At 38.0% G+C, this 12,238-nt stretch overlaps 1 protein-coding gene across 1 annotated transcript in view; it reads right to left on the bottom strand.

Moving 5' to 3' along the window:
* Positions 1-11,389, bottom strand: part of xirp2a (xin actin binding repeat containing 2a) — a 45,802-nt gene extending 34,413 nt beyond the window's left edge. Inside the window, exon 1 of the mRNA XM_017702229.2 lies at positions 10,932-11,389. Coding sequence (XP_017557718.1) covers positions 10,932-11,096 — 165 coding nt within the window. The 5' untranslated portion in view covers positions 11,097-11,389. The remainder of the gene's footprint in view (positions 1-10,931) is intronic.
* Positions 11,390-12,238: the final 849 nt, after the last annotated feature.

Raw genomic sequence — 12,238 nt, forward strand, 5'->3', positions numbered from 1 at the left:
ATAAAATGTTTAAACAATTTACCTCAGCAGTGAGTTTATCACAACATACATTAGAATAAAGTTGTATTCATAATTCAAATAAACCTAAAAATAATAAAAACCATAATTTTCCTTGACACCTTCACAGCCACCACAGAGACTTGTTAATATCATCAATTACATCATGAGCACAGTTTACTGAAGCGCTGGTCAAACCAGGAGCTGCTTTTTAACTACATATAATACTATATATATATATATATATATATATATATATATATATATATATATATATATATATATATAATGTGTGTGTGTATGTGTGTGTGTGTAATCATTATTAATTAATATTCTATACTTTTTTTGTTTATTCAAATATTAACAGTTTTCTCAGCAAATAAACACAAACTACACAAATAAATTTATTTTGAAAATGTGTCCTTCACACATTACTGTATGACTGTAATTCACTCAGTTCTCTACATGTACTATAAATTAGATTATCTATACACATGCAGTTAAAGAGCTTGGTTGACTTCTGTGTTGGACGTGGACTATTCTATTCTATTCTATTCTATTCGATTCTATTCGATTCTATTCGATTCCTAATACTGAGAAATTAGACAGCAGTATGAATTTGTGAGGGTGAGCTCACATGTTGCGCTGCTCATGCAGAACATCTTGTCATAGATTCATGAGTTATCGTAGCGAGGACTAGACGCACCGTCCCTTTTTATCAAAGCCGTAATGGTACAGCAAGTCGCCATGAGCTGCATTTAACCTGAGCTTCACTCATAGCATTAGCATGAGTATATAAAGAGGCCTAGATGACAGCACGCCTATGTGTTCTTCACTTTTAGACATGAGGCTACCGTGTGTGTCACTTAACCTATATTTAGCCCCACAGGGATGTGGGTATTTTAAATAGGCAGCGCTGGCCTGCTACTGTTATAGCTTTAACCTCCAGCTTAAAGGGGAATTCCACAGATTTTTCAGCTTTTGTGGATAATTCAGTGGTTTTGTGTGAATTACAGCATTGAAACTCACAGACTCTGATATTCTTTATGGGGTGATGGTAGGAACCAGGCATCAATATAGTCATTTGTATTTACTGTCCAAAATGACCAGTTAACTTAAATGTGCCTTCAGAGGTTTTACACATAATGTTGAGGATGGTAAAACACTGATAAATCTAAGTGAATTTTCTTTGGGGACTACTTTGTCTTTTAACATCCTGTTTAAAAAAAAAAAAAAAAAAAAAAAAAAAAAAAAAAAAAAATATATATATATATATATATATGTTTTAGGCTAAAACCTTCACAAAGCTATGATGAAACAATGGCTCTGGCAGCAGGCAAGATATTCTAATCAGTTTCATATAATAACTGTTCGTAAGGCTTTGTTTACATCTTAACAATTTTAATTATGCATGACTTTTGAAAATTTGGTGGAATTCTCCTTTAATGATATACAATGTAAACTTGTCCGCAAACATTTGAAAACCCAAATGTTGCACATTCCATTTCTCATGAATTTCTAAGTGAAAGTAAATAAACATCCTATTTAACAAAAACAAAACATTGCTAAATTTGACCAGCGGTGCCCAAGCTTTTCCATTTGACTGTGGTATCAGTACTGCACTGGACAGTTATTTCTTACTGTAACAGAAGAACTACTTTTATTTATTTAAAAAAACACACACATCATCGTCTCTTCTCTGTCTGACGACCAACAGATGGCCAGACAGTTGGCCTATTGAACTATGACGCCATTATTCTGGACATTCACACTGGGCCCTTGTGAAAATGCTGGAAACCATAAAATATGTTCCAGGAAAAACATTGTTTAGTCTGCACGTGTTTACCTAGTGACGATGTTTCTGTTCTTCACAGCAACATCATTTGTTTATTATAGCACCACCATATAAAACTATTCAAATAAGCCTCTCTCTACTGCCCACTGCACCGTGCAAAAACGTGATGGGACTATGTGATGACTAAGCACTCTGAGACACAGAGGGAACAGCCTCAAATACCCCCAAATACTTAGATTATTCTAATCACTGAAGCCCATGATTGCAGGTTGCCCTGTTTATAGGAAAATAGGGAGAATGAACAAACTGTTGCACTGCCATCTGGTGGTAATCTAACGCAAGTGCCTCTGTTAGTTATCACTAAATTACAGAATTATAGCTTTCTTAGGATGATCATCTTAACTCCTTGAGCCCTAGGTGTATTATTCAGTTACTAAGTTTAAGAGTTATTACTACACATCAGTTGTGTAGTTATGAGAGTGAAGAAGTACAGAACGGGCCCACACAAAGGCCTTTAGCATTAATATTGACCCAAACAAGGAAATTGCTTTCTCAGTCTCTAAGATGTTATTAGGTAAGTTTTGCGATTTCATATTTAGGGTGTTGGAATTCTTTTTGTTCTGTGGTCCACGCAGATTGACAGAGGGGGTTGTAATGAATAGACAAGAGAAAGTCTACTGTAGCTTCCTGCCATTCCTCCTGTCATTTCCTCTGACTGCATCATCAAAGATGAAAGAGGGAGACAAAGAGAAAGAGAGAGAGATACCGAAAGAGACAAAGAGAGAGAGCGAGAGAGAGAGAGCGCAGAAAGTTTGTGAATTATTAAACTGAGCTGGGGAATAGAGAGGTCATGTTTCAGAGTGCTGAGATAGTTGGCTCTCTACAAAATCTGCCTTCCCTCATCCTCTAATCCAGTCCAATGACACCATAACAGACTCCACAGTCCACATTTCACAGAAAACACTCCACGGATCAATAAGGCCTAAAGCTCACACATGCAAACAGGAAACCCAGGACTCAGGTCAGTCTGGTGCACTAGGGCTCTCAGCCAAGACAGCATCCAGAGGACTGAGTTCAGATTTCAGAAGCTGGTTTAGATTTTACTGCACAGACTGACTTACAAATATGCTAAAATAAAGAACATAGGATTTATATAAAAAAATACAGTAGGCTATTTTTGCAGCCACCTTCTAAACAAAGAGAATAAAATATGAAGGTGATTTCAGCTGGAATGGAGAAAAGTAAGGCCAGTTAGATTAGCACTCTGTAGCATGCTAGCACACTTTTATCACTTTTAATGGTTGTGAAACCAAGTATGTCACTGGAAAATATGCTCAGAATGCTAATAATGCGGGATACTCTGCTACAGCTAAATTTCTAATTAGCATTACATGCTTAGTGGTCAGAAACATGATGGATTGTGTAGGAAGAATGACTGGAAAAATGGCTTCAATGCTGGTCTCAGCTGGTTTAGACATTTTAGTTAGCTGGGTTTAGTCATTCTGGTTAAGCAGCACATTGGCATCCAAAACACAAGCTGGTTTTGCTGGTGACCAGCTATGCTGTTTGTTGATGAAATAGTTCTAAATCTGAAAAATATAGAAAATTTTGCCTTACAATACCCTACATCAGGGGTCACCAGTCTTATCCTCGGTGGTTCAATCTAAGCCGATTAAAACCTATTTCCAATTGTCTATTCAATTAGTTATATGAGATGTGCTGCCTGCTTGGTTGGAATGAAAACCTGCAGCCACCCCTACTGTGCATAAACCTCTCCAGTGTGAATTTAAACTCCTTAAATGGAGCCGGCCAGAATTATTAGACTTAGTATATAAAAAGGCCTGAGATTTTAGGGGGTTAAAACTGATTTTAGGCCAAAAACAATTCTCAAAATCAGGCTGCACATATAAAAAAACGTTTAGATATAAAAACTTTCTGTGGGGGAGATTTAAGAGGCATTAAACAGTTCAGATGTGTGATTCCTATTACTTCTATTATGAAGAATTCAGAGAAGTTTATCTAGAATTGAGCATTTCACACCAAACCACTTTGAATGGCTTAATTAAACTGAATTATCCAGAAATTTTGAAAGAATGGTAGAATTTTCCTCTTTAAGGTTATTCTCATTCTTTCTCTCATAACCTTGGAAAACCTCAGGATGCACACACACACGCATGCGGCCTCACGCAGATGTGCACACAGGCAAACTAACACTGTGTTATTTAAACTTTATTTCTGGACTCTCTCCACAACACTGGGCTCCTTATAAATAACCCTATAATTTGCATGTGGGCTGTGTGTGTGTGTGTGTGTGTGTGTGTGTGTGTGTGTGTGTGTGTGTGTGAACCAGGCAGTTCTTACAAGTATATTATTAGTTGCAGTCTTGCCACTGTGTCTTAGTTGCCTCATGGTAACACTTCAAGGTAGTATGATTCACTTATTGGTGAGTTAGTATGCACTACCGCGCAGAAGTCAGAGACTACCCTTCATTTATTTCTTTTCCTGTTAAAGCAGCCAACATATTCATTTTTCTGTGTCAGGAAACATACATTTAACAGAAAATTACATAGAAGCCTCAACAGCTAAATATCATTTCATATTTTTCAGTATTTAATTTGTCCACTCTTTACCTTCCCCTCTTTTCAGAGGACTCGCTTTCACTTTTTCAATGAACTCTGTAGGGATTTTTGTCCACTCCTCCAGTCTTAGAAGTTGGTTGCATTATTTGCCTCTCACAATCCAAGGACCTCAAAAACATTTAGTGATGATGAGGTCTGGACTCTGGGGTGGTCAGTTTATTTTTCTGATAGTTATCATTTTGAAGTTGCTGCTGATAAACTTCTCTCTCTGTCTGTTTCTCTCTCCTCTTCTTCAGAGCACACGCTGAAGGTTATGAAGATGTGGAAAAATGAGGATTAAATGTTCCTTTCAGAATGGAAATATTTAATCTCTCTCTCTCTCTCTCTCTCTCTCTCTCTCTCTCTCCCTTACTCCCTCCCTCTAATCACAACACACACATACACAGGCTTGCCAAAAAATGACTCACACTTCTCAGAGAGGCCTGCACCAGAGTGCACCCCAAGAGTCGGCATTCAACATGAAGAACTCCACCACAGCCTCGAGCCATGGCACTCCTTACAGCATGAACTCATCATCTGCTAACCAATCAGAAGTGATAACCAACACTGCACACATCCAGAATAGCACACCAAAATCAAACATTCTGACCGAAACTGAATTTCACATCTTCACACAGACGTCTTCTAAACCGCTTATGCTTCAGGGTCACGGGAGGAGCTGGAGCCTATCCCAGCAGTCATTGGGTGGAAGGCAGCATACACTCTAGACAGGTCACCAGTCCATCGCAAGGCAGACACAAAGACATACACATTCACGCACACACTCACACCTAGGGGCAATTTAGCATGTCCAGTTAGCCTGACTGCATGTCTTTGGACAGTGGGAGAAAGAAACTGAAATTCAAGACTCTAAAACAAAATCAAAAACCAAAAGAAAATGTTACTTTGTAAATAATTTGCCGTTTTAAGTACACATTTGAATCACATTTGTAATCGCCACATTAAGAAAGAAAACTGAGAGAACTAGAGGACTTCATTCTAAATGGCTAAAGAAAGTTGGTTAAAAAATCATTCTCCTTGGTTTCTCAAATGCATCTGTAAAGCTAAATTTTAGTGTGCCTATAATGATAAAAACACTTTGTTTTTCTATGTTTTTAAACATTAATATGTAACGCAAGTACACAACTCGCCATTCGTCATACACAACTATTAGTACGTAACTCGTCGTGTTTGTCATTCAGAATAAAGTAAGCCATAAACTCCAGCAGAATCATTTCCAAAATGTTCATTACTTAGTGCTGTTTTTGTGACTTCCATTAAACAAATTCAGATCAAATCAGTGAGGCTAAAAAGCATAGACTGTTTAGAACGCAGCTGCAGTGGACTGTGTTTGCGTTTCACTATTGATCTGATGCTGCTCAAACTGTTTGAACGCAGTTGTGTCCACCAAAAGAGTGAAGAGAGTGTTTTAATTCACTATTTCTCATTTTCATTGCATTCAGATTATTTGTTAAGCGATTTTGACACTTCATCACATCTGTTTAAACTTTTGTTTTTTCTGCCTGAAAATGTTGGGTGGCTAGAAACTTTGTGCATCCCTAAACTAAATGTTTCAAACAAGAAAACAAACAAATAGACAAATAATGAGGATGTAGCACACATACTTTCAGGTTTGATTTGATTTACTCAATTTCAATTTTAAAATAAAGATTTAGTTTAATAGCCAATATTTTCTACATTAAAATGCCTTGATTTTACAGAGCTCTTATTATTTACTACACAGAATAAAATAGCGCTCTTGTTCTTGAGTGACACAACCATCTAACTGTTGGTTCTTATGAAAATTGAGAGTTTGATCCCCAGTGATGCCACAATCATTCGAGGCTGGGAGTCCCTGCCCCACCCCAAAAAGAAATGGCCAAAAATCCATCCATCCATCCATCCATCCATCCATCCATCCATCCATCCATCCATCCATCCATCCATCCATCCATCCATCCATCCATCCATTTTCTAAGCCGCTTCTCCGTCAGGGTCGCGGGGGGGTGCTGGAGCCCTGGACAGGTCGCCAGTCCATCACAGTGCAGACAGACAGACACAGACAGTCACTCACACACTCACACCTAGGGGCAATTTAGCATGTCCAATTGGCCTGACTGCATGTCTTTGGACTGTGGGAGGAAACCGGAGAACCCGGAAGAAACCCCCGCAGACACGGGGAGAACATGCAAACTCCACACAGAGAGGACCCCGGTCACCCGGCCGGGGAATCGAACCCAGGCCCTCCTCACTGTGAGGCGACAGCGCTACCCACCACGCCAAAAATGACTCAGAAAAAGTCTGGTTCCATTGAGTTACTTTAAAAGTAAAGCAGGTTTTTCCCCTCTCTTGTAAAGGTATAATTTTGGAGATACAAGCTTTTCTTCTGAAATCATCTATATAAAGGCATTAACTGTGTAACAAATTTTCAAATGTTTCTGGGTTTCCATGAAAAAAGGCAATTTTGAAAGACCACTAGAAAGGACCCAGAGTTGTACTGATGATACAGTTTGAATTTCAATACAATTCAATACGGCCCTTAATAAATACGTCAATTTGTTTTAGGTAGGGATGTAAATTTGGTCTGAGAAGTGAGTGGACAGGCATCAGGCTATAGATTACATACAGCAAGTCAAATGTAAAAATGACTAAACGTATATCAAAATTATGTGTACCATATTGATATCTGATGCTTTATATGTCAATATTAAAAATGAATTAGGAATATCATACATATTCAGTACAGAGATTCAATGACATTTTCTTTCCATTGTGTCGCTACTATTCTTAGTCTGATCTACATGATAAATATCTATCACAATAATAATGATTACTGCACAGTAAAGAAGAGCTGAAAGAGACTGCAGGGCATTACTGCCCAAACAAAACACAGCAACTAAATCCGTTTTAGCTTTAATTCGAGTTCTGAAATGTAACTGGCCACTCTAGAATAATTCCGACAGCAATTTGGCAAATCAGCTATGTACTTCTTTTGACAGCCACCTTGCAACATACAAAATATATTACAAAAAAGTGGAAAGAACATGCCCCCCGATCCCCCCACCCCCACTACATTTGTACCAGTGGCTCCAAGTAGGACAAAGTGATCCCTCCAGTGCTCTGTGTGGGAGGAGAGGGGTCAAAATCAGATGAGGAAATCATGAAAGATTGAGTTTGGCCACTGACTGTGTAAGTTGCGCAATGACAAAAGAAAAACAGCTGGTGTCCTGTGCTCCAGCTACCCCTCCCGCCCCCCCGCTCTCTCTCTTTCTCGTACACATACTCTTTCTTTCTCCTTATTCTACCCATTTCCCTGTCTCACATCCCTACTGCATTCTAAATCTATACATTTAAATGAAAGATCGACAAAGCTCTGAGTCCAGCACAGTAAAAAAGCTGGACGCATAGGGATCCAAGCACAATCAAACTTCATTAACCCCTGAACTCCAATTACCCAGTTATGAATCCACTCTTTAAAAAATTCTTAGCCACAAAGACTTCTTTAAGCAATGTCACAGAAGAACCACTTTGGGTTCCCTAAAGGACCGTTTTAAAAGAGAAGCCCATTTCAACACATGTAAAGGTTTTATGTAGAACTGTTTGCATGCTTAAAGGGTTCTTTGTAAGGTGAAATCGTTCTTCAGATTGATGGAGAATGTGTTGTACATGGTTCTATATAGAACCTTTTAGATAAAGGGCTCTGCTATTGTTACAAGCTTGACATTGTGACAATAGAAGAACCCTTTTTGGTGCTATATAGAGCCATATACAACACATTCTCTCATATCTGAAAAATCCTTTCATGTACAAAGTCTTCACTAAAGAACCTTTGAAGAACCACTTTTTTAAAAGACAGTAACAATATGCTTCATATATTAGTTGTATAGCAGATACAGAATCATTTATAGCACTTACTGAATGCTCATAGTAATAGTAAATCTAGAACTTGAGGGGTTTATTGAAAAAAATTATATCCTAGAAAATTAAAACATCTTAAATCTAGTCAATATATCTAATATTTTTCATTAGTAGATATTTTTCATTAGTAGCACTGAAATGAGCATTGAATTAAGTATTGTTTGCAATATATTGTGCTGCACTTATTATATTTTATTGTATTGCAGTGTGTATTGTAGTTTACTTTACTGTTGAACGCACTGTGTATTATAGTTTACTGTATTGTATTGTATTGTATTGTATTGTATTGTATTGTATTGTATTGTATGGCATTGCACGGCACAGAGTTCTGTGTTCAACTCTGTTTCTTTTTCTCTTGGTGTCTACAGTGACTTTTGTTTCTAGCAGTATCTGAGCTCAGGACTGTCTCTTCTCTAACCTATTAGTAACTAGCAAAGATACTTTCTCTAGTAAACAAAGCACTGCTTGTAAGTCGCTCTGGATAAGAGCGTCTGCTAAATGCTGTAAATGTAAATGCAGTGGATAGATGTAAAAATATTGTAAGATTATTCAATCTAGTTATTTTTATGTGAAAGATTTATTTCACTGGCAGATCATTTTACTCATTTCAAGAAATAATGCAATTAATTATGGCAGCTTTATTTGGATCTCTGCTCTGGTTTATGAGAAGTGAAAAATATAACCAACTTTTAAGACTGAACTTTGTGGAAAAATATCCCTGCAGATTTCTTTGAATAGCTGAAGTCCCCCTTTCAGTCAATGCTTAATCGAACCCCCTTTCACTGAAATCTCAGCCACCAAATCTTTCTTGTAGCCAGCTAACAGTCTTTTATTTTATGATTTAGGAGTTATTTTCCCACTGTTCCCTGCATAATGTTTCAAATTCAAATATATTTAGGAGTTGTCTTGCATGCACACCGTGTTTGAGACACAGATTTTAATACAAGGAGTCTGGGGATAGTGATGGCCATTCCAAAGCCTTTAAGCTTATTGCTTCTTGGAGTAGTTTACTATTCATTTTGAGCGATCGTGTATGGACGATGAGGGTATAATGCAGGTTTTGACTTCTGTTTTTGTCTTTTATTTATAGTTATTGTTATTCTTTATGTCCTCTATCTCCAAAACATTTCCTGTGCCCCAGGCTACCTCACAACCCCAAAGCATAATAGATCCACTGCCACACTTAACAACTGGCAAGGTGTCCAAACATAACATTCAATTTTTGTTTCATCAGACCACAGCACTTGATTTAAAAAGGTTTATCCTTTTGTTGTATTACATGCTTCAGGTGTTGACTTTTGTGATGAGATCACAATTCATGTTTACTTCTGATGACAACAACAACACAGTGCACAGTGGACTCGTGCATCACTATTCTCGTGCCAACTAAATCTCTTTTAGGTCATTAGCAGTGTTGTGGGGGTTTTGCTTTGCATAACTTACCAATCTAAAAGCAGATTTATCTGAGATTTTTCTTGGTCTTTCAGATCATTCCACTCCCAGTAGCGTCTGCTAATTAAAGACAACTCATCATTGAAAACTTCGAGCAGAAAATGTTTAGAAGTGTTTTATTGCTTTGTAAGATTAAATCGTCTTTAGTTTTGGACCTTCAGCCAGCTACTTAGAGGTGGCCAAGGCTGTTGAATGTAAGTACATCACCCTGTGAGGTTTAAAGTGTATGGGATTGCCTAGCCCTGTCTTGGATTACAGCCTAATGCATCAAATGAGCTCTGAGGCTTAAATTTTTGCACAGCAAAAAACTGGAAATTGTGTATAAAAATGGTAAAGTCTTGTGTAGTTGTGTATAAATGTAGAAATGTGTATTTAAGTTTGTTCCAGGTAGATAGTGTTAACCTCTTTTCATTTAGCAAATCAACAAAGTGTGTTATTTGGCCTGGGTTGTCCAAACATATATAGTGTATTAGAAGTATTGACTAGATTTTAGATAATTGACAAGCTATATATTTTTGCAGTGTTAAAGTGCCCATATCATCACTGTCCAATCTCAATCCATACAGTTTATACACAGAAAGTAAGCTGCAAAAACTGCCCATTTTGAATGCACTGTTTTTGTGATGTCACATCAAACAGTATTTCTGCCTGTTTGGCCGGCAGCAGTTAGGCCCACCTTTTCATGCTGAAGTTCTATGGACTGTTTCAGCCCAGATTGCTTTTTGGCACAACAAAGGCTGGCCAATCATTTTCATCTCTTATACTTAAAGAAACAGTAACACAAACTATCTGTTTAATTTTAAGGGGTCTAGAAAGGTTGAAAATTATATTCATGTAGTTATTATTAGAAAATAATTCTGACTGTTTTTGATACAGAAACTCACACAAGGATTATAAATGAATCGGGGGGAAAATAAAATATAAGAAAAATGTAAGATATGGGCCCTTTATGACTTGTCATTCAGTAAATACTATAAATAATTAAGTAGCTACAATGAAAATAATATATAACTTATTATATAAGTTATTATGTAATGTATAATTAGTGAGGTATTGAAGGAACCCATACACATGCAGGTTAAGGGGGTTAAATTTGTCTGACTCAGCACTCTCCCACACACACATTCACACACAAACACACACTTACTCACCGTGCTGTGTGCGGGAGGTTTCTCAAACATGTTCTTGAGGCTAGTCAGTGGTATGTCGAACCTTTCGATGCGCCTGTTCTCCTGCAGGTCCTCTTTGGCGTCAGCAGTCCGCGTGTGTCCTGCTCCTTTCAACTCCTCTGTTCTGTTTCCTGATTGAGTTTCCATTGTGGAAGAAACCAAACACCCCCCACACACATGCACCCCCCCAACCAGAGCCCAGCTGACCACTGGCCGTGTGAGGACAGATAGTGAAATAGAGAAAGACGGCGTGAGAGAGAAACGGAGAGATGGACAGAGAGGGAAGACAAGGAAAAAAAGGAGTGAGAGATGTGGAGAAAGGAGTGCGTGGCACAGTTGAAGTGGCTGAGGAGGCAGACCCAGCCAGACGGATGAGGAGAGCACAGAAGGAGGAGAGACAGAGAGAAAGTAGGAAGAAAGGAAGGGGGGAGAAAGAAAGAAAAGAGGGGGAGAAAGAAAAAAAGGAGTCGAAAGCAATAAGGAAAGTAAGAAAAAAAGAAAAGAGAGAGTGAAAGCAAAAAAGGACGAGAGAGGGAAAAAAGACAAAATGGCAGTTAAAGTTAGAAAAAAGAAAAGAGGAATAATAAAAATAGGAAAAGAAAGAGAAAAATATGTGAAAGAAAGAAAAATGAGGAGGGAAAAATATTTCCCAAAAAAAGGGAGAGTAGGAAAAAAGAAAGTGAAAAGTGAGGGGAAGTTAGAAAAAAGAAGTGCAAAAGAAGGAGAGAGGCAAACTAAAGAGAGAGAGAGAAAGTTGGTGAAAAGAAAAGGAAAGTAAGCAAAAGAAAAGAGAGAAATTAAAGAAGAGAAATAAAATAGAGAGAAATAAAATGAGAAAAATAAGCAGAGACAAAAATAAAATACAAGAGAGAAAGAAATAATAAGACAAAGGAGGAAAGTTAGAACTTTGAATTTCCTTCCAGTAAATACTCACTGACTAATACACACACACACACACACACACACACACACACACACACACACACACACACACACACACACACACACACAAACACACACACACACACTACAGGGAAACACAAGCTGTGTGTGTGTGTGTGTGTGTGTGTGTGTGTGTGTGGTGGGGGGTGGGTGAGAGAGAGAGAGAGAGATTTGTAGAGCAGCCTAGAGGAAACAAGCATTACTGTTGAACAAATCATGGAAACATTAACAGCCCTGCCTTAAACCCCTCACTGCTTTCACACCAACACCCTTCCTTCTCTACCACACACTCAGACCATTTCCTCATTAAACCATCAACCCACACTGCACCCAGACTGCACTCATAC

This window comes from Pygocentrus nattereri, chromosome 30 (assembly GCF_015220715.1).
Source record: "Pygocentrus nattereri isolate fPygNat1 chromosome 30, fPygNat1.pri, whole genome shotgun sequence".
Lineage (NCBI taxonomy): Eukaryota > Metazoa > Chordata > Actinopteri > Characiformes > Serrasalmidae > Pygocentrus > Pygocentrus nattereri.